At 38.7% G+C, this 22,621-nt stretch overlaps 1 protein-coding gene across 1 annotated transcript; it reads left to right on the top strand.

Moving 5' to 3' along the window:
- Nucleotides 1–5: 5 nt before the first annotated feature.
- LOC121429456 (integrator complex subunit 4-like) lies at nt 6–21,503 on the top strand. Its single transcript, XM_041626471.1, has 18 exons — nt 6–148; nt 4,181–4,334; nt 5,672–5,827; nt 6,462–6,568; nt 7,660–7,872; nt 8,831–9,166; nt 9,646–9,820; nt 10,217–10,422; nt 10,818–10,960; nt 11,573–11,688; nt 12,209–12,342; nt 13,471–13,634; nt 15,166–15,259; nt 15,987–16,070; nt 16,518–16,723; nt 17,161–17,458; nt 18,491–18,611; nt 19,253–21,503. The coding sequence occupies exons 1-18, from the start codon at nt 95–97 to the stop codon at nt 19,414–19,416; spliced, it is 2,925 nt and encodes a 974-aa protein (XP_041482405.1). The 5' UTR covers nt 6–94; the 3' UTR covers nt 19,417–21,503.
- Nucleotides 21,504–22,621: the final 1,118 nt, after the last annotated feature.

Here is a 22,621-nt window from a genome sequence, read left to right as displayed (position 1 = left end):
GGCGTTATTTCAATTTCAGAATGGACAGCAAAGTGAAAGGAGGTCCTTGAAAATATTGACTTTTCCTACATTTATGTGACTTTCTCACCACAGAATGGCAGCTCATCTGAAGAAACGTGCATATGAGGAGTTTAGCCAAATAATTCAGGTATGAAAATTTACGCGCCTTTATCTATAAACACCCCCCAAAAAAGGACAACAATCTGAATGAACTTGTTTTGTTTGGTCCCACATATTGAGATTATTGTTGTCGACTTTGACTGAGTTTCAGAAAAATTGAATCGTAATGAATTGAATTGAATAATTTTATTGTCCATAAACTTGAAGGATTTTTTTCACTGGTTTACACACATGGAGATACAATGTACAAATAAAACTGAAATTGAAAAAATAAGCTAAAAAAGGGGAATTCAGTTGAAAATTTTTTATCATGTTAATAATACAAGAAAATAATTATTTTTTGGTAAAGCAGACATTTTACTAAATTATTTTTCTACAGTTTATACCACTGAGCCTCCTGGTGATATTCCTACCCCTGCTCAGCACAATATAGTTGAAGATTTTGGTGAAATTGTGGTAAATGAAGATAGTGTTCTTTCTTTGCTTTCCAAACTTGATGTTTCTAAGTCTCCAGGGCCAGATGGGTTCCATCCTAGGACTTTATGTGAAGTAGCTCCAGCAATTGCTCTATTTTTGAGTATCATTTATAAGACCTCTTTACAGAAAGGTGTTGTTCCCTGTGACTGGAAATCTGCCAATGTGAGTGCTGTTTTTAAAAAAGGTGATAGATCGCTTCCATCAAATTATAGGCCGATAAGCCTCACATGTATAGCTTGTAAACTTTTGGAATCCATTTTACGCAATGAGATCCTTGATCATATGAATTCAAATGGATTTTTTAGTGATAGGCAGTATGGGTTTTTGCCTGGTCATTCTACTATGCTGCAGTTGCTTAATGTCGTTGATGAGTGGTCTAAAGCTCTTGAAGAAAGGGGTACAATTGATGTAATTAATTTAGATTTTATGAAGGCCTTTGACAAGGTACCTCACCGTCGACTGCTTGAAAAGGTCCGTAGTTTTGGTATAAATGAACATGTGGTTAGTTGGATCGAGGCATTCCTTGTTGGAAGGAGACAGAGGGTGTGTGTGAATGGTGTGTGTGAATGGCGAGTTCTCAAGTTGGGGTCATGTAGAAAGCGGAATTCCGCAAGGGAGTGTCCTTGGCACCGGGTGATTTTTGTTATACATCAAGGATCTACCAGACGTTGTTACTGAAAGTAATGTTTATCTTTTTGCTGATGATACCAAGCTATTCAAGTTTATAAGAGATCAGAATGATTGCAATTCACTCCAGAGAGATCTTGACCATCTGAAATGCTGGTCAGAAAAATGGCTGCTGAAATTCAACCCCAAGAAATGTAGTGTACTCTATTGGTAACACGCAAGACCAGCAGGAAGCTTTTCCATACACTTTAATGAATGATGCGCTTGAACATGTCACCTCCGAAAGGGACTTGGGTGTTGTAATTGATGATAAACTCAGCTTTGAAGAACACATGCAATCAAAAATAAACAAGGCCAACAGGCTTATGGGCTTGATCAGACGAACTTTTGTTTATCTTGACAAAAATAACTTTGCTCTGTTATATAGTCGCTTGTCCGACCACAAGTTGAGTATGCCCATGCTGTGTGGAACCCTATACTGAAGAAACATATACATGCATTAGAGAACGTACAAAGAAGGGCAACAAAATTAGTCCCTGAATTAAGGAAGCTTTCCTATCCACAACGACTTAAACGGTTAAAAATCCCAACTCTGGCGTATCGAAGAGTTAGGAGTGATATGATTGAAACATAAACACTTAAATAGTTATGATCAATGTACAAAACTTAATCTAGAAGAAAAATATAGTGAACATACCAGGGGTCACAGTAAAAAATTGTTCATACCAAGGACAAAGACCCCAAAATATAGGAATTCTTTTTATGTTAGAATACGTTAGACATGGAACAGCCTAAGTAATGATGTTGTCACTGCCCCAAGTGTGCACAGTTTTGAAGCTGCCCTGGATAGATGCTGGAAAAATGAGCCAATAAAATATGACTACGAAAGCCCTGTTCCCGGAAGTGAGCCAGCCATCTTGAGGAGGAAAAACCTAGAACTGAATACAGAGGCATAACATGCCTACATTCAGAAACTTCCCTAGGTATCCCTAGGTAGGTCTCAATCGGCCATTTTTGTTATGAATTGTAACAAAATGGCCGATCGAGACGGGGGTAGAAGGAGAGAACTTTTCGTTTTTTGAGGTTCCAGTCTGTGCCCAGATGTCAGAAAAACTGCCACTCATTAGACCATCATCCATATAATCGTGGTAAGTGCTTGATTTCTGTTTTAACTATTCGGAGAATTATTTTGACCATACTTCACGCTTGTCAGGTGAGTATGCCAAATTGCACCAACGATCCTGGGCTCCCGACCGCCACGCGACCGGGAGCCCCCTGGGTTACTTCGGCACCAGCTCTTCGTGAATTGAAATTATCATAAAACTTAATTTTCTATTATTAAAAAATGAAAATGGGCGTCCAGTTTTACTTAATTAAGTTCAAGTAGATCTATCAACCAACAAATTAATTCACACCACACTGGCTCCTACGTGATAATTGTTAGTCATGAACCTTTAAAATCTTGAAATATATGCATAAATATTTGAAGGGGTCTCGGGGGGGGGGGGGGTGGGAACTTACATTGACGAGTGGATACCATGCGCGACCAAAAAACACGTAAAAAGGATGTCTTTTTCAAGATAGGGCATGTTACGTATGTAACGTGACAAGGGTGTAAAAAACACAAAAATATTGAAAAAAGGGTATTTATTTCGCTCGGAAAAATATATGTATTTAGGGTCAAATATGCGGGGATGATGAATCAAAATCAAATGTTTTATAAAGGATGTCCTTTTTACCCCAACACCACGTGTTTAGAGACCGATTTGTGCGAGATGTGGAAGGTGGGGCCGTACTAAACCAAAGTAATGGTGTCTAAAGGTAAAACAGATGACTGACGGACGCTTGACATAACAATAAAATATATCTGTAATTGTTTAGGGGTTCATTTCAGGGAATAATTGCTAAGAAGACTCTTATGGCGTAAGAGTATCATTTTGTTTCCAATACTTGTTAAGGCCTGTGTATAGCTTTGGTAAAGGGTCAATAATGTGATTGATAATCGAACATCATCTAATATGACAGTCTTACTGAAGCGTAGAGACCGTTAGATATTTTTCCAACTGCACTTCTCTGAGAAAATTTCAAATATTCAAATCTTGGATATATAGCGCCCTCTCTCGTCAATGCTTGTTTTAAATTTAAAAATGGGCATTCAAGCACTTATCTTATAAATTTAGTGATTAGATATCCAAAAGTTACGGACAAAGAACATATCTTGAAAGTTTCAGCCCATTCCATGATTTGGAATAGGATTTAATTGAGAGACAAAAACACACAGATATTTTAATTTGACTTGCCACCATTTGTTTCCAATACTTGTTAAGGATAGGGTTTCATATGCCAATACTTGTTAAGGGGTGCATTTTCAGAACATGTAAAATATGTGTTTAGGGTGCTTTTTAAGACCCCTTGGTCGCGCATGGTATCCATATCCAGTATCCACTCGTCAATGGAAGTGCCCCCCCCCCCCCCCCCGGAGGGGTCTATCTAGGCATGAAAGGGTTGCTGTCTAGCGCCTTGAGGACTCTGAGATGATATTTTAAAATATTTTTACGTAGTCATAGATCTATACTTTGACATTAGCCAGGAGGCTCCTAGAAAGTAAAAATAATTCACTAACATGTGCTTACTCTCCATGGAGCCAGGGATTGCGTCCCATTCATGTGCGTGTACTCCAAAAAAAAATGAAATTTTCGCCCCCGAGATTTCTACTTTCCTTCTAAAAGATCTAGCCCTAAATCTAGTAAATGGGATACAACTTCATTTCAGACATTTGTATGACATTGATTTCTAAACAAGAATTCATCAAAAAAACAAGAAAAATATTATGAAAAGATTTTGTTTCTTTTTGTTCTTTGCCAAGGTACGTGATGCATATTGTCCTGTCTTGGTTGGTTTGAATTCCTTTTTAGATTTGATAAGAACTTACTTTTTTCTTCTCATTGTTAAACAGGATGAGCCCAAGGCACCTCCGATTAAGGTGAGACTTGTAGCCCGACCTCAGGTGACCCAGGTCACCCTTGATCTGAGGGCTGGTAATTCCAGAGAGGCCCTTACTCAGCTGCTTGATCTAGAGAACCAGCTACCAGTCAGTCAAGATGCGGCAGGTACGTTTAGACGATGGGTGCTGGTGTTGGTGATTTGATTTTGATTTAATTTGAGTTGGTTTTTGTCTCACCTGCATAGCAGAGTGAGACTATAGGCGCCGCTTTTCCGACGGCGGCGGCGTCAACATCAAATCTTAACCTGAGGTTAAGTTTTTGAAATGACATCATAACTTAAAAAGTATATGGACCTAGTTCATGAAACTTGGCCATAAGGTTAATCAAGTATTACTGAACATCCTATTAGAGTTTCATGTCACATGACCAAGGTCAAAGGTCATTTAGGGTCAATGAACTTAGACCATGTTGGAGGAATCAGCATTGAAATCTTAACCTGAGGTTAAGTTTTTGAAATGTCATCATAACTTAGAAAATATATGGACCTAGTTCATGAAACTTGGACATAAGGTTAATCAATTATCACTGAACATCCTGCGTGAGTTTTATGTCACATGACCAAGGTCAAAGGTCATTTAGGGTCAATGAACTTTGGCCGAATTGGGGGTATCTGTTGAATTCCCATCATAACTTTGACAGTTTATGGATCTGATTCATGAAACATGGACATAATAGTAATCAAGCATCACTGAACATTTTGTGCAAGTTTCAGCTCTCATGATTAAGGTCAAAGGTCATTTAGGGTCAATGAACTTTGGCCGAATTGGGGGTATCTGTTGAATTACCATCATAACTTTGAAAGTTTATTGGTCTAGTTCGTTAAACTTGGACATTCGAGTAATCAAGTATCACTGAACATCCTGTGCGCATTTCAGGTCACATGACCAAGGTCAAAGGTTAATGAACTTTGGCCGAATTGGGTGTATCTGTTGAATTACCATCATAACTTTGAAAGTTTATAGATCTGATTCATGAATCTTGGACATAAGAGTAATCAAGTATCACTGAACATCCTGTGCGAGTTTCAAGTCACATGATCAAGGTCAAAGGTCATGTAAGGTCAATGAACTTTGGCCATGTTGGGTTTTTTTGTTGAATAACCATCATATCTCTGTAAGTTTATTGGTCTAGTTCATAAAAAGTGGACATAAAAGTAACCATGTATCACTGAACATCTTGTGCGAGTTAGAGTAGTTTTCAAAGTCAGCACTGATGCTATATTGAACCGCGTGATGCAGGTGAGATGGCCAGAGGCATTCCACTTGTTATTTTATATTTTTATACTAATTTTTAATTCAATTACTTTATTTTCTGCATTTGGATTTTGATAATCATAAAAAATGCATTTCAATAGCACATCTTTCATGGCCATGTTCAAAAGTGAGTTTAAAGATGAAAATGACCAAATTGTCAAATAACCTCAATTTATTTCTTCCAACCAGAGAGTATTATCAACACTCTTTTTGAGCACTACAGCAAAGAGGAAGGAGCTCATGTAAGGTCAAAGGTCATTGAATTATTGGGTCGAATTGCCAGACTCCCGGGTGTGAACGCTGTGGGCATCGCCAATGATCTGATGACGCTCTTAGCCACCGAAGGTGAGATGAAAGCTTTGTTGAAGGAGGGGTACATGTATTTCGATTCCTGGGAGGATGGGTCTTGAATCCCACTGCAGCTTTTGCATCCTTTTGCATATTGTTAGTCTAAATTTGCCACCCTCCACCCAGGTTTTGTAAATGGGTACTCTTGGAATAATTTCCTTGAATTCTCAAGTGCCTGATGAGAGTACTGTAGCTATGCTTAATGCTAAGCTACAGTAATGTTATGCAGTGCTTAGAAAAATTTGGATTTAAAAAGTAATATGAATTTTGTGTGTTACATGTACATGTATGTATAGTATCATCACATTTTAGTCTGACGAATGCTTATTGTGTTGTCAACCAACCGTAAGATTTGGGCTGAAAGCCAAAGGTAATTGATTCTTTATGTTCCTCATCTGATATTCAAGTGTACAGTACCGAGAATTTTATTCTATTTCAAGAAAAAAACAAATCTTGAAGAAAGGATATTATTAGTTTGTGCACTCACATGGCATGGTCAGCATACGTGTGCATTGATGATGAATTTTATTTGTGCTTATTTCAGACAAGACAAGGCCCAAGGAGATGGTATTTGATTGTTGTTTCAAGAATTACATGTACATGTTGATTCCATCCTTTTTTTTTTATACAGGTTCTCACAAGGTCAAAGGTCAAATATTTACCACACTCACTGTGATTGGCCGAAGCCTTCCGCTCACCTCCGATCTCCACCGTCAGCTTCTGCAACTTGCTCAAAAAGTAAGTACGAATAAGCCATTTTGTAGTTCCTTTCTGCGCATGATCAGAGGAAGGTAAGTGGTACTAAAGTGACATGGTGGTTTAAACTTTAATGAGATAAGCACCAACTTGGATGCCTTGTTATTCATATATTCTTTTGAATTGTGTTTTCATTTACATCAAGGAGTAAATAGGTGAGATGAGGATGGTTGACTTTCTGAGCTACTTGACTCTCTGTCACCTACTGTCAGTCTCCACTCAATATCAATCTTTTCTGCTGAACGACGCACTTCCTTGTTGTCTGTACCACAACGCAATCATTAGGAACCATCTGAGCCTTTATGTATTAACCGTATCAGACATCTGAGCAGGGCAACTTTGAAACATTGTTGTCTGCTTTAATAAGACTGGGATCGAATGGCCGGTCAATAAAATTCCAATTGTTTATCCACGGGCCCAATTTATCGCCTGCTCAGGAAAGTCAATGAGAAGATGGATGAAAATGAAGCGGGCAATAAAAGGCAGTGCTAACATCCGGGTATTCTACGCGTTTTTGTGCGCGTTCTTGAACTGCGCAGTGCTATTTCGTCATAATGGTAATCAAGTTGAGACAACGCTGGATATGGCGTCCCTAGGCCAGGGACGTATCATTTCAATTACGTCACAATGGTAAATTTCAGAGGCCCAGTCTGCTCAACATGAGGAACTAGATTCTCATTCTAAAAATTTAAAATATCTAAAATTTGACAATTTTTGCTGTAGATGTCTGATTTGGTTAATAATAGCAATATAATAATAATATAGGGTATTTATATTGCGCACATATCCACCCTGTTAGGTGCTCAAGGCGCTCCTATATTGACTGGCCTGGGGGCGAAAGGACATATATCACCCCGAGTCCAGTCAATATTGCTTTATTAACCCAGTCCTAGATCTGTACCTTCCAACACCTCTGATTCCAAATTGATTCTTTGTAGCATTTCATGTTTCCATTGCTACCATTGTTACCACTGAACCATTTCACCATTTCATGAGATCCAACATGCACTTTTGTAAAAGTTTGAATGAATATATTTCCTTAATTTTATTTTCTTGATCTATTCTACTTAAAGCATTTAACCGACTCAAACCATGCAGTACGATGTGCTACCCTGAGCATGATTGGCCAGCTTGGTATGTGCGACGTCAAATCTGTGGCATCATCGTCGTCATCGTCCTCTGGAAAGAGTAGCAAGGAACGTCGCAAAGGCAATGTACAAAGGATGCTGGGAGAGTTTACAAGCGATAGGGACGCACGGGTCAGGGAAGCTGCTTTCCAAGCTATGGTAAGAAAATTTATGAGGTCGTTTGTTGATTGCAATGTGTACATTGGCTATGATGAGAAAGATGTTTTGGTTTGTCTGCATGATAAAGTAAAATATTAAGTATGGTGATATTGAAGTTTAGTTAATAGGGAGTTTTAGCTGCATGATGCATGACAGATTCAGGAACACATAAAATGAATTGTCAAATGCCCTTTATGACAATAAACAACTAAGAAGTCTTTGTCAAAAATTGAAATTGGTGAATCAAAAGAGCAATTTTGTCTTGGACTCTGGAATACAGCTTACTTGAAAATTTGTGTCGCCTCTGAAACTTACGACAATACCGGTGGGTAGGTTAGGAGCGACTTTAAGAACGACTGGTGATCCTTTCTTGTGGTAAATGGTATGTTCATTGGTGATGGTTTGGCACATAAGAAACATTCACCAGTCATTCTTAAAGTCGTTCTTAACTTACGAACAGCTTTATGAAACGGCACCCTGCTTCAACTTCAACATAGGCTTCTCAGCTGATCTTTGTCATTAGACAGGTATTCTCAATTCATTTACTGTGTTCTTGGCTCTGTAGTGCTTTGCAGAGAAAGAATTTTCTAATGACTTTTCGAGATATTGCTTATGGTGAATAATGTTGGGATGTTATTTCATGGTTTGAAAGAAGCTTATTAACTTATAGGAATGATTGATTACTTTGCCATCAAAGATAATGAATTGTACAGTTAGTTTTACTTTGAATGTATGGTAATCAAATGAGCACGTTGCTGTAACTGTATAATGTCATTCTGATGTAATATGTGCCATATGAAAGCGGATTATTATTAGTGTTGTTATTATTGAGGCATATTGTCCCAACTCTAAAAATGGTCTCGGTACTGCGCTGCTGGTTAAGTGTAAAGAAGATCATATGTTCATGCTTGCCTACCATTTCAGCACTTGATCATTCTTATTAAACCTCTCTCCACAGTTTTCCCTACACCAGCGAGGGCAGAAACTAGACCTAGACCTCTACCAGCAATCCATCAAGTCCTTGACGGATGACCATGAAGGGGTCCGACTGGTTGCACTCAAACTAGTCTGGGTCCTGAGTCAGGTCTACCCTGACGAGCCTGTTGTGGCTCCTGGAACCACGGAGGAGACCCTGAGGCTTGTTGATGATGGTTTTGCCAAGATCTGTGAGATGGTGACGGATTCCTCAACCAAGGTTCGAGCGGAAGCAGCGGGTCTCCTGGGCTCGTTGCATTCCGTCAGTACCAGGTTTCTGGAGCAGACTCTGGATAAGAAATTAATGTCAGGACTCCGGGTGAGATATTAAAGGGTCAAGTCAACCAGGGTCTTATTGCATAAATTGACAATTTTCGGTAACCTCGCCTTCAATGATAACTGCCATTGAAACTGTTTAGTACTGCTATGACGGTAATTGAAACTGACACCAATTTTTGGAAGCAGGTGTTATGTGAGGGGGCCAAGGGGCTGTATCCTTAACATTATTTTATTGAACTTGTCTTAACGGTTTTAAGTATACTGTCTCGTGTTGGATTGCATGTCCTACGATGCACATCATGTAGTTTGTTTTGAGCATTAAAAGATGAAATTCAGAAGAGTTTCCGACTGAGACCGTATCAAAAGATGATAAGATATGAAATTGATTTATTGTAGATTGATATCGTACCAAGTAGAAATTTTCTCTGTACGAACTCATTCTATAATAATTGATGAATGAAAGTGGAGCAATCCTTTAATTGATATTTACCATCATTAATGTACTACAACTTTTTTCAGAAAAAGAAAACTGCGCATGAAAGACAGAAGGAGCAGTTCACATCAGGGGAGTGGTCGACTGGTAAGAAATGGGCCGATGACAAGCCGCAGGAGGATGTGGACCCTGAATCTGTGAGTCTGATAACGTCTGGGGCTTGTGGGGCCTTCGTCCATGGTCTGGAAGATGAATATTTAGGTGAGATAAATGATGATCATGATAGGAGGAGGAAGAGGTGGATGGAGATGATGATGATGGTGATGATGTTGATGATGATGGTGGTGATGATGGTGGTGTAGATGATGATGATGATGATGATGGTGATGATGGTTGTGATAATGATAATGATGATAGTGATGATGAGGGTGGTAATGATGGTGGTGATGATGATGATAATGGTGATTGTGATGGTGGTGGTGATGATGATGATGGTGATGATGATGAGGAGGAGGATGATAATGATAATGGTACTGATGATACTGTACCTTCTTTCAATTGGTAAATATGTGTGTGCAATTACATGTATTCATTATCATTGTTATTGCTATTTTCAGGATTTTATGCATGATTTCTTGTTTTGTTTTCTTACATCAGAGGTCAGATCCACTGCTTTAGACTCCCTCTGTGAGCTTGCATTCCAGTCGCCATCCTTCGCCATCCTCTCCCTCGACTTCCTCGTCGACATGTTCAATGATGAGATCGAGAGTGTCCGTCTGAACGCCATCCACAGTCTACGAAAGATCAACCATCACATCAAATTAAGAGAAGACCAGCTCGAGATTATTTTGAATGTTCTTGATGTGAGTTTAGAACATCCGATTTTTCATAGCAGTGTTTAATATTTCATTGTGTTGTGCTTTACAGATTTTGTCGCCTCTCATACTTTTAAACATTCACATATTTGTTCCTTCTTACTGTAAACATGGTATTATTCTACATAATGCAGATTTCCTTTTCAATTTCTGTCCCTTTCTTTCATGTAATAAGCATGATTAAAATGTTATTTTCTAGATATATGCTCAGCAAGATAGTTCCCAGCAAAATAAAGGAGAGGGAATACATGATGAAAAAATATGAAACAAAGATAAAAATGCAATAACCGTCAATGTAAAATATAGACAGTTCTATCAAATAGAACTACCATAAATTTAGTACATTACGCCACATTTTATTTGTTTTTTAATGTTGTTTACAGGATTCCTCAAAGGAAGTGAGGGAGGCTCTTCATGAGCTGCTGTCATCCATTGCCATGGTAACCAAGTCCTGCCTCCACAAGGCTCTAATGTTCCTCATCAGAAATCTCAACAAGTATCCCCATGATAGGCTCTCAATATGGAAGTAAGTTTCCTGGTACAATTTACTAGAGAGGAAAGTGTTTTCTAAATGAACATGCAGTAGACTTTGAATAAGTAGTCCTTTTAAAAGTCAAATCATCGGCTAACTCAAAGCCTTAAGACAGACCAGGGGCCCGTTGCAGAAAGTGTTGCGATCAAACGCAACTCAAAATATCTTGCGCAACTAGATTTTCAGCCAATGAAGCAACCGTATTTCTGGAAAATCCTGGTAGATTTTGGGGTCATGGAAAGTCATGGAATTTGGAAAATTTGTGAAAAGTCATGGAATTGCATTTTACCTCTTGGCTATGGCAGCATTCCAGTTTGTTGTGTCCCTCAACTCTCATACTCTGCTATTATAATTGGTATTCATGATTTCCATTTATCCCAGGTTTGTGACATCCCAAATTCTACATAACACCCTGGACGTCACAGGAAGTCATGGAAAGCAGCAATTTAGTCCTGGACACGTCATGGAATTCTGTTATCAAATTTGTGGGGACCCTGTATCATATTAATATCAATGGCATACCGTCATTTGGTGTTGTTAATGAGACAGTAGCACATAAGTTTAAGATTTTCAACTGAATTCTTTATTCATTCTTTCCAAACACAGCTGTTTGAAGAACCTTGGTACTGCCCACCCAGACCTAACCTTAGCCTTGGTACCAGACCTCCTTGGCACTCATCCTTACTTTGATACACCAGAACCAGACATGGACGACCCGGCCTGTATCCTTGAGTTAGTGTATGAAATGAATTTTTGTGGTAAAAAAAATATCTATATATATATACACTGTCTTGGTATGGTATTACTTTTTTTTTCTTCAGACTATTGAAGTATAAGACCTGGCCTTGTGTGGGGAGAGGTTCAGAAAGCTTTGCAAAGTAACACTTGACTTAAAAATACCTGAAATTTAAACCCAAAGTCCAGATTTTTTTTTCTGGCATGATAATTAAGTCAACAGACTGTATTTAAAATAATGTTGTAAAATTAAAAGAATTTTTCTAGAAAAGATTGTTAACAAAATAAAGAGGCCTTCAAGAGCATCTTTATCTGGTCCACAAATGCAGCCGTCTCCAGGGGTGTAGATAGGTTGTTCCATTTCTTAGCAGCAACAACTGTGAAAAATATGTGACCTGCATGTTTCCTGGCCAGTTAGATTAATCAAACTGGTTAAAAATATAGGTATTCGAATAAACCATTTCCGATTCCATATTCCACTGTGACCTTGACTAATGTTTCACCCAGACATTGCAGTGATGATTATGATCCTCAACTCGGCAGTCAACTCCCCTACCATGTCCGCCCTGTTTCCAGAGTACACTTTCAGACATTATACCTATCTGAGGGACTCCCTACCGCACCTTGTACCTGAAGTAGAGGTACACTACAGATAGTATTCTGAGTTCATGATGATGATGTTAATGATGTTGATGATGATTATGGTGATGATTGTGGCAATAATAATTCCATTGTAATGTTCAGAGTGTTGATAATTATAGTGATAAAATTATAGCATTATGGTGCTCATTTCATTGGTAATATTAGTACTGTGGAGTGTTGTGGCCCAGTGGATTAGTCTCCGGACTTTGAAATAGAGGGTTGTGGGTTCAAATCCCTGCCATGGCATAGTTTCCTTCTGCAAGAAGATCCACATTGTGCTGCACTCAACCCAGGTGAGGGGAATGGGTAGCTGGCAGGTATTTATTCCTTGAAATGCACTGAGCGCTTGAAGGCTGCTTGAGCTACAGACGGAGAAATAATATCCAAGTCCTTTGGAAGTGCATAGAGACGTTATTCATAATGGGCTATGCACTATACATGAATTGACTATTATTATTATTACTGATTAAAATTTGTGTTGACAAGTGATGATGGTGTTGAGGATTACGGTGATGGTGTTCAGACACACCACTGTGGTATGCTGTTCAAACAATTAGAACCATGCAAGCAGTCATCCATTTGACCCTGAAATATAGAAACTGTATTTTTAGATTCGGCTACAATCTCTCTACAGCTTATCAGTATCAGCAGTGTGTACATTCACAGTTAACGAGAAATTCCAGTAGTTGCAGTAAACGCTTATTTCATAAATAAGTCTGTAAAAGAAGGCTTAATTGTCAGAATATCATCGAAGATCTAGATCTGGTACATTTACATAAACTGAACTTTGTTCAATCTTGAAATCTACGCTGAAAAACGTTCACACTGAAGATCACCAACACAGATAGGCACACGTGGGACAGTGTATTATTATTGCTGGAATAAAGACCCGACGGAAGTGACCGAATCTGCGCTTATTTTGCTTATTTCTCAGCAATTACACAATTTCTCCCAGAATCCTTTGGCACATATTTTTTATTCATACAACAGACACATTTTACAGAATCATATTAGATTCTGTAAAAAGTCATTTTGAGATCGTTACCAAAACTGGAATTTATCTTTAACTTGAATGCTGGATAATGATTTTATTTTATTTATTTATTTTTTTATCTGATCTTACCTAGAACCTTCAACCAGCCCGGAGACAGTGTCTTTCTAACAGAGGAGACAATATGGCTGACAGGCAGACCAATCCTCAAGACTTCTTACAACAGACTTTAGATAAACTCAAAGGTCTGGATAGTCTGTCTAACTCGGCTGCCATCAACATCATGCAGCTCACTGTTCAGTAAGTGCTCTTTGGATTTAAGGTTTGGAAAGGCTAGAAAATACGAGTGGGATCTTTAAAATCCAGCGCACAGTATCCGACGCATTGCATTAGATCCAGTTGCAACAAAATTGCAGAATGTGCGCCAACCTACAACACGTGCAACTGCGATCCTATTTGTTGCAGGAGGATCTCAGACCAAATCGCAGATATTTGACATGTCAAATTTTCCTGTGATTCTCCTGCGATTTTGAGCATTCAGCCAATCAGATTAGTCCTAGACGATGACATCACAACCAATTCATTAGCTGCTGCAGCGCAGACGACATGCGCGTAAAAGGGGAGGTGCCATGGAGATGCAGCGCCTTGCAGAGTTGTTGCAATGTGTGCACTGGCATGCGATTCAATTGCACCGAGATGTGATTTGTTGAAATCAGATCTTAGTGCAATCACACCGCATAGTGTGCGCTGGGTTTAAAGCACCTTTTCAAAAGTAAGAGCTGAATCTTTCCTGTAGGGAAGTCGCAAACAGATTTTCAATACCAATCCCTCACATTTTATGGTAGTAAATGGTAAATGGTAGTGAATTTTTTACCTGATTGCTAAGAAAGCATGAATGCTTTAAACAAGCAACCACAGGACCAATGGCGTAAGGTTCTATCCGAGGGACCTGGTAACAAGGATTAATGCCTTGCCAGAGGGCACTAGCGCACCAAGTGGGAATCGAACCTTGGTCACCGGAATCCGAAACCCCTGATCTACCGACTGAGCTATCGCGCCTCCCTTAAAATAATGTATAAATCGGTAGGAAAACTAAAAATACACATACATGGCCTTTACAGTGGATGTTCTGCTAAAAGACATGACAGACATTTGACAAGGGACCTTATCAGACAGAAAAGGAGAGCACGAGAGGGTGAAACATTGTAAATGCGGAAAAAAGAGATGAAAGCAAAATAGGAGAACAGAAAGGATAGAAATTTAGAAAAAAAAAAACATAAAGAGAAGAAAGAGGAAAGAAATATAAAATGATGAAAGAGAGAAGGAAAGAGTAGGAAATGATAATATTCTCTACAATTTGTTGTGTTGGTGCAGGAACGCCCTTAGCACCACATTTCCGCGCACCTCACCGGTGCAGAAGCGCCCATACGCTTTGCCCTTATGCATGCTACTTAGGATGCAATGCACACGAGTGTGGTGCTAAGGGCGTTCCTGTAGCCTACCGACACGATGAATTAGAAATGGGAGAATCTCATGACATGAGATATTAAATTACATGTAGCTATGGAAAGGCAAAGTCAAGTGTTTGAGAGAAAAAAAAAACATGAATTGTGAATTGATGTAACAAGTGACATATTCATTTGTTCGTTTATTCAAGTTTTCTTAAGTTTGCTGTTCTATGCCTTCCTAATTGGAGAGAAAATATTGATTTATTGTTTTGTTACTTGCAATATTATAAAAGTGTTAACAGCAATGCCTTGAGCCATCAGCAGTTTAGATACATGAGCTCTCTAAGTTGAATTGTATTATTATTTATCATTTGTTTTCTCAGGGATTTACAACGTATCAGTGAGTTAGAACCCAAGATAACAGCTACGGCCCAGTTATATTCCATGTACATCGACTGTCAACTCACTCTAGCAAAGGTAATATAAACTTTTCTTCTGTAGAGATAGGAATTAATGAACGAAGGAGACGCCACTGTGAGCTGTAAAGCTGAAAATTGATTGCGACCTCACAAAAATTATGAGTCTGGTGGAATTACGATGTCAAGAGTTGAACAATGTACAAAAACTTACAATTGTTTGTAAATATAGATTTGTCTTTTATATTCTGTTGTGTAGTACATGAACTCCAAGATATCATTGAAAAAGTTCACCTTAAAGCTAATGTTATTGTGGTGTATTATATTGTCATGTGAATAGAGAGAATAACCAGATTTTGCATCACGAGGTAACCTGTTGATCAGGGATGGAGTCAGTCAAGGTTTCATGGAAATTCTTCCCCCAACGACTATGTACACCTGACTTAGGCCGAGGCCAAGCCATGGCCAGCAAAATGTGGCCTCTCCGCTGGCCTTGATTCCATCCATTCCATGGATGACCCAGTAAGCAAGAAAATCAATGCAGCTGTCTGTCATGGGGCTGTTTCCTAAAGCTGCTTGTATTAAAGTTACGAGCGACTTTACAAACGACTGGTGATCCATTCTTGTGGTAAATAAAACACTGCGAATTCCAACTGAATTTGATTTAATTTTTGAGAAGGGTATCACCAGTCACTTTTAAAGTTGCTCGTAACTTACAAACAGCTATATGATACACCATCTAGGTCTATCAGATTGAATAATGTTTACTTTGTGTTTTATGTTTGTAGGCATTGAGCGGTGATCATTGGAACGTCCCAGCCATGCTTTGCCCTCAACAGAGCGCCGAGACTGCTCTTGCTGCTTCAGAAAGGGTAGGTCACCGATCTGTTATCTATTTATCTGGCAATTTCTTTCAGATTAGCCCTTTCCCTCTGTAGTAAAGTGCTATGTTAGCTTAAGGTATTGTTATTAGTTCTGCTGGGAGCATGGATAATGCTTTCTTTCATTTTCATTTGAAAAAAATGTGAAAAAGTCTAAAGACGAAATGGAAATTATACCATATGGGCATTGCGCATAAGACTATTAAGATGACAGTTAACCAAACTGCATTTTAGACCAAGTGGCATATAGATCAAATTGATAGTAGACCAAGCGCCTTTAGCAGCTGGAGCTACAGCAAAGGTAGTATATATTGTGCTTTTGAATAGGAAACTAGATATCAGGCTCCTCATACAATGTAAATGCTATATATTAGACAATCTGATGAGAATTAGACCATTTCTAGACAAAGTGAATAATCTTGATCATTTCCTTCACAGGTAATAGAATTAAGCTACAGACTTCAGCATCTTTACGTTGGTTGCAGCGAGTCCGAGCTTGCCATGGTTCAACAACTCCGACTTCGGGCCTGGGCCCTGCAACTTGTGGTTCAGCTCAGGGGGAGCAGCAGCAACAGTGGTAGCAGTGGTAGCTCGTCCAGTCATCTGGCACAGAAGTTCCTGACGAGAGCATCAGCAATGCAAGAGTGAGTTCTTGATGAGCACATTTCCAAAATGATTTTGAAGTGAAGATTGTGACATGCTTGTCAACCTGACGTAATTCATGTAGATTAGATTATTCGACTGAAATGTGAAGACAATATATGTTTTGTAATAAATTTTGCTTTTTATGTTGAAGCTGCTTGGACTAATGGGGCATTGCAAGAAACTTGCGATCAATTGCATGTATGTCTCTATATCTATCACATGTCTTGTAGTTAATTACAAATTAGCGATTGATCGCTAATCTGTTTGTTGAAACAAGAAGTTTAGTCTGCAACACCCCCTAAGTGTTTTTGTATGAGCAGAAAGAAATTATTGCTATTTGGATTGCATTTTGGGAGTGTACCTTTTTCAGAAAAAAAATCAAGACATATTTTGTTCTGCTGTAAATTGAAAATAACATTGTACAATTTTCTTGCAGACACTTCTCATCAGCGACCATCACACCAGATTCGTTCACACATGCCGTTTTCACTCAGGTTCTGAAGCTGTCAGCGGCGAGGCACGGCATCCTCACCAAATTCCTTCAGCCACTTCTCCTTCACAACCGAGCTCCAGTCTTGAGCCTCGCCAACACGATCAGCCGTGTCTCGGCGGTGATCCGTGAGCCTGCAGGCGGGAGCGACAATCCTTTGCGATTCACCGCTGGACTCACTCTTGGGCTGTTTGTGGACGCGGAGCTGGAGAATGTGCGTGACTTGGAACGAGTTAGAATTCAGGTGAGAACGACAAAGTTATTGTCACCTGAGAGTCAGAAGGGTGTTATCGCAGATCAGATATGTCCCATTGAAAACCAGAAGGGCGCTATTTCCATTGACTTTGTACAGCAATAGCACCCTTCTGGTTCTCAATGGAACATGTTACAGCTGCAGTAATGCCCTTCTGGCTCTCAACTAATGAATTGTTGAAGTCATGTCTAAAGGCTCTTTGGTAATGGCACTGAATGCCCTTTGATGCATGAAAATAGATATGAAGATCTGGGGTTCGTATCACAAAGCTTAGCAATGGATTTTTGGACTGATTTGGACATAGATCATGCACAATAAACAATGCAATAAATCATAGAAATCAGCCCCATTGTACTTTGTGTCACAGGGCCTTGGGGTCTGTATCACAAAGCTTAGCGATTGATCATATTTATGCTTGATTGCACATAATGATCAATATAATTGAGTGTAAATTTCAGCTTTATAACCAAGTGCCATAGCAAGCGTTTTGTTCCAGTACCAAAAGCTTAGTGATTAAGGTGTATGTGAGGTTGACTGTATTGTATTTTATATGTATAATTGTATAGTTTTGTTATTCGATGGCCTTTTTTTTATAAGCGTGCTTTCTCCAAGGTCTCCTTACCATTATTTTATGAATTTTTGTCAATTTCTTTTTATTGTTTTTGACTTGATGGTTAAAAAATTGAATTGAATATTGAAATTAAATGAATGAAATAAAGATCGAAAGTGAAATTGAAATTGATTTTATGCAAAGAACATTGCCATTATGCAAGATGTTGTAGCTGCAATGCTCCAGGTAAGTACATGTCATATCCTACAGCACATACCATACATTACATGTATACTAGGCCTGGGACTAATGTCAATTTTACCATTCGATTATTTCCTGAAAAAGCAATTTGAACCATTTAATCAATCAATGTTTACTCCTAGGCCTAATGTATACCCTCCAAAGACATGTTAAAATATCAATAAACTATCTTCAAAGACATTTTACACGATGTGGATCTTTTTCTTTGACAGGTGCGTTTCCCGGACTCCCGGACGCAACTCTTCATCCCTCGTAGTAGCGACTTCAGAATCCTGAGCAACCTCAGACATCGCTTCATGACTGAAATCTACCTATCGCACGGTCTGTGGTCAGGTAAGTTTCACCCTATTGTAACTGGGCTTTTTCAGACCAGGGGGGCTGTCGATTTGACACGCCCCCACCCCTTCCTTCAGAAGTTATTGTACAACGCCTACTTGGCTTGTTGTACGCGAGCAAATGGGAGGCTGAATGTAAAATATTCGTACCGTTGCACAAAAGACGTACCATCGAAAAAGTACCATTTACAATTTAATTAATCTCGCTCAGTAGAATGAAGGTGCAATACGCGTCTAAGCATGCTGGCTAAATGCACAATGCTGCCCAAGGTCATGTGCGCTTGTGGGAATTTGCTTTTTGTCTTCAATTTTTTGCTCCCTTTTCATAGATTACTGCAGGGAAAAACTCTGGGGGTCTTTCATATTTGTACAACACAAATAGCGAATATTCTTATTTGTACAATGGTGCGAGATTTTGCATTCGGTGTAAGAGACGCTCCATTCAACTTAGCTAACTCCTCATTGAATAGAGCATCTTTCTTTCACCTCATACGAAATCTCGCACCATCGCACTCTTGCCTATTTGTATACTGCACATGAATGATTCTATTCTTAGTTTTTTAAGGGAGTTGGTTCATGTTAGTAAAATTTACGCAGAACTCTATTTGTCCTATCTTTTCCTTTGTTTTGAATCTTCAGAACCAAGTCAGGTCGAGGTCAGTATTGTCATGACACATGACCTTCATGGATCGGGCCCTTCCACTTCATCAAAAGGGGAGTCATCATCGAGTAGCAGTAGAGGGACCGTGGAGCTTTGTAAACCTGTGAAGGTGTTCTTAATGCCCAAGCCAGCCAAGAGATGAGAAAATCATGTTGTATCAGGCGAGGGAGCTATTTATCAGATATGGAGCCATGCCTGAAGTTCTGAGCTCTTATACTGCAGAAGAAAGCTTTTTTCTTAATAGATAAAGGGGAAGAACATTTTAGCGGTTGGTGTCATGATTCAGTGAAGAAAGCTTGAAACAGGACCATATGACATATTCACTGTTATATGTATAGGCCTGAACTCCAGTTTAACTTAGGCCATGGTATCATTCTGCATTAAAATTATGGAAGCCATGAATTGCATTTACATTAAATATTTCCTATCTTTACTTGGCTCTTTTATCATGCTCAAGTAATGAAGAGAACTATTTCACTAATTATTCCCAGTCAGTTATGGTTGTAAAATGGTGGTAGTTTTTACCTGATTGCTAAGAAAGCATGAATGCTTGTAAGCAAGCAACCAGAGGACCAACCACTTAAGGTCGTTTCCGAGGGACCTGGTAATGAGGACAAATGCTTTTCCAAAGGGCACTGGTGCACCAAGTGGGAATCCGACCCCCGACCCCCCCCCCCCCCCCCCCCCCCGCTCTACCGACTGAGCTATTGCGCCTCCTCAATCTTCAATGGGGGAGTCACTTTCTAATATTGACTGAATAAGTTATCAATGGTTTTAGTGTCAAATGAGGTGATGAAATGCAGTCAGTAGGCAGTTCCCAAAAAGTGGCTTCTTTCATCCAAGTGATATTCATGAGTACAGATGTTTTGCATATATAATGAGCTTGTTGCAGACCAAAACATCTCTATTCATTCGGTCATTGCTGCTCTAATTGTGCTTCGAATTTCATGATTTTGGTATCATTGTAAAAGAGAAGATTCATTCTTTCAGGTCTGGTGTTTGAATTTATTCAAAGATTATGGAAAGTAGGTGAAACTTTTGATCCAAAACGTGCTAAAAAATAATTATTTTATACTGACGAAATGGGTGATTTTTTACACTTTATTATCGTTTGAGCCCAAATTATTTTAAGTTCATGATAAAGCTGAATAAGTATGCTTTAAAATGATATAAGTTTCAAAATAAGAATTGGTTTAATCAGGTCAAGATCGCACTTTTTATTGGCCAAGCACAAAAAGCAGCTTGAAAACAAGAGTACTGCACACTGATAGGCCAAAGAGACCACACACTGGCAAATTCCAAAGGCTCCAGTACCTGGGTTCATGGGAAGGTCACAATCCCCATGTGGTAATCTCTTCAAATACCCCGCGCCTGTTGTTCTGTGAACCTTATCCAGCTAATCATGCTCCTCAAAAATGTCAGAAATCTCGTCTTTTACCTTGGTGGGAAAAGTGTGACCCGATTAAAAAGTGCCAAATATCAAAAGTGACATCGTTAGAAAGTACAAAAGTTCGGCTTTATGGTGATATAGGCATCATTGAGGCTCAAAATAAAAAGTTTTGCACAATTTGCAAAAGAAAACAGATTAAGAAAATCCAGTTTTATTGCACATTTTCAGGCCAGAAATTCACCTATTTATCAAAATGTTGTATACAAAATAAATTACCAATATGAAAGAATAACATGTACTCTATCTGATGGTACATGTACAATGATATTTCATTTCACTTGATGTTAAAACAGGTAAATTCTTAGAGGAAAAGATCTCATGAATCACTAGATTTTGCAAAGAGGATTCAGCCACAAGATGATTTGGTTGAATCTGGCCTTTTTGCTCATTAGCATACTAGGGACATGCGGTCTAACTGAATGAACTTGTATATTTACAGAAACGTGTTACACGTGGCTATCCATACTTAACCACAACTTTAGAGGTTAAATAGAACCCTAGTCCAGAATATGGGCTGCATTCTCACTTTTAGTCTTGATTCCATGGGCAGCAATGACCATAAGGCAGAAATGGAAATTGAGATACACTTTATGTTGGACTTTCAAAATTAGTGAATATGAAATTCACAGCTCGTGGAAGGATCAGTGTTCTCTCTTTCCATCTTGGGCTAAAATAGTCCACCAGTATGGCTGGCAACAAACTTAGTTTGATTTTCCATCCTTTGTGAAACACGGTATTTTCAGATTTGTTGTATATAATAAAGATGTAATGTAAATGTATTACTGTACTGTGTGTTATGTTCATTCTCTCATTGTTAATTGTCTTTTTTGTTTTGTTTATTTAATCTTTTGTTCTCAAAAATACAATTCCATTATAAGATTTATACAGATTAAATATCATAGAATATACTGAGAAAGACAAAAAAAAAAGAATTCTAAAGGCCAACTGAAGCTAATTTCTGTTTGTCTTTTTTTTTGCTTTCTCTGAATATAATTTCTCATTCTTGTTGAACATGGAGTAGTGCTTAGAACAAAAGTATGTTTCCATTCATGTAGGTTTACAAAACAGCAGGACCATTCCAAACTCAAAAAGTTGAGTTTGATCCAAAATTGATTTCAAAAATTGTAAGACAGGTGCCAGGTAAATCTGAAATGTGGTTACTATTATCACTTCCATTCTGCTCAATGCAAGTCTTTTTTTTCAGTACTGTGACATTTGCTTGTGCAACAATTGCCCCTCTGGTATAGTTGTGATAGGGTTTTTGGTTTCTCAATGATACAAGGATTAGAATGAAGGTTAGGGTTCGATATGAAGTTCAGGTTGATGTGTGGTTTTTAATGCATGGATTTTTGCAAGGAGAAAGTCACAGTAGAAAATTTCATGGAAACAGTAGCCTATTGCCCAACTTTGGCAAAAGGAAGCAAGTGACACATAAGACAAACGTGAGTTACTATTGTTTCTGAAACACCCTTTGTATGTTACACGTTCAGACAAAATTTGGGGAAGAAATGATTGTTCTATGGAAAGATATTGATGAAAATATGATGTTGAATTGCATCGACGCCTATGTAAATGACAAACACACATTGCTCATTTACAACAAATTATACTTTTGTAACTTGCTTCCTTTTGCATAAGTATGGCAGAGTAGCCTCCCAAGCAGATATTCTCATCTTTTTGGCTGTCTCTCTCTCTTTGCATCTCTTGTCAGGGGTACCCAGTAATTTATTGCTTATTAGGAAATACTTCTTGCTTGCGGATCAGTAAAAATAACAATCGTAGAGAGGGAGCCATCATCCCCCCCCCTCTCCCTCCATCTGTCGTTAAGGGTTCATGTATTTTCCAAAATGCTTTACTTCAGATTGAATATAAAATTGATTTCATCACTCTTAGAATT

Source organism: Lytechinus variegatus, chromosome 16 (assembly GCF_018143015.1).
Source record: "Lytechinus variegatus isolate NC3 chromosome 16, Lvar_3.0, whole genome shotgun sequence".
Taxonomy (NCBI): domain Eukaryota; kingdom Metazoa; phylum Echinodermata; class Echinoidea; order Temnopleuroida; family Toxopneustidae; genus Lytechinus; species Lytechinus variegatus.
Note: the sequence above shows the minus strand (reverse complement) of the source record. Positions and strands in the feature narration are given on the sequence as shown.

Excerpts from the sequence above, each read along its gene's own strand:
- LOC121429456 (XM_041626471.1), top strand. The coding sequence starts at position 95 with ATGGCAGCTCATCTGAAGAAACGTGCATATGAGGAGTTTAGCCAAATA. Across the intron at positions 16,071-16,517 it reads CTCTTGCTGCTTCAGAAAGG|GTAATAGAATTAAGCTACAG; the intron begins GTAGGTCACCGA and ends TTTCCTTCACAG. Across the intron at positions 18,612-19,252 it reads ATCGCACGGTCTGTGGTCAG|AACCAAGTCAGGTCGAGGTC; the intron begins GTAAGTTTCACC and ends TTGAATCTTCAG.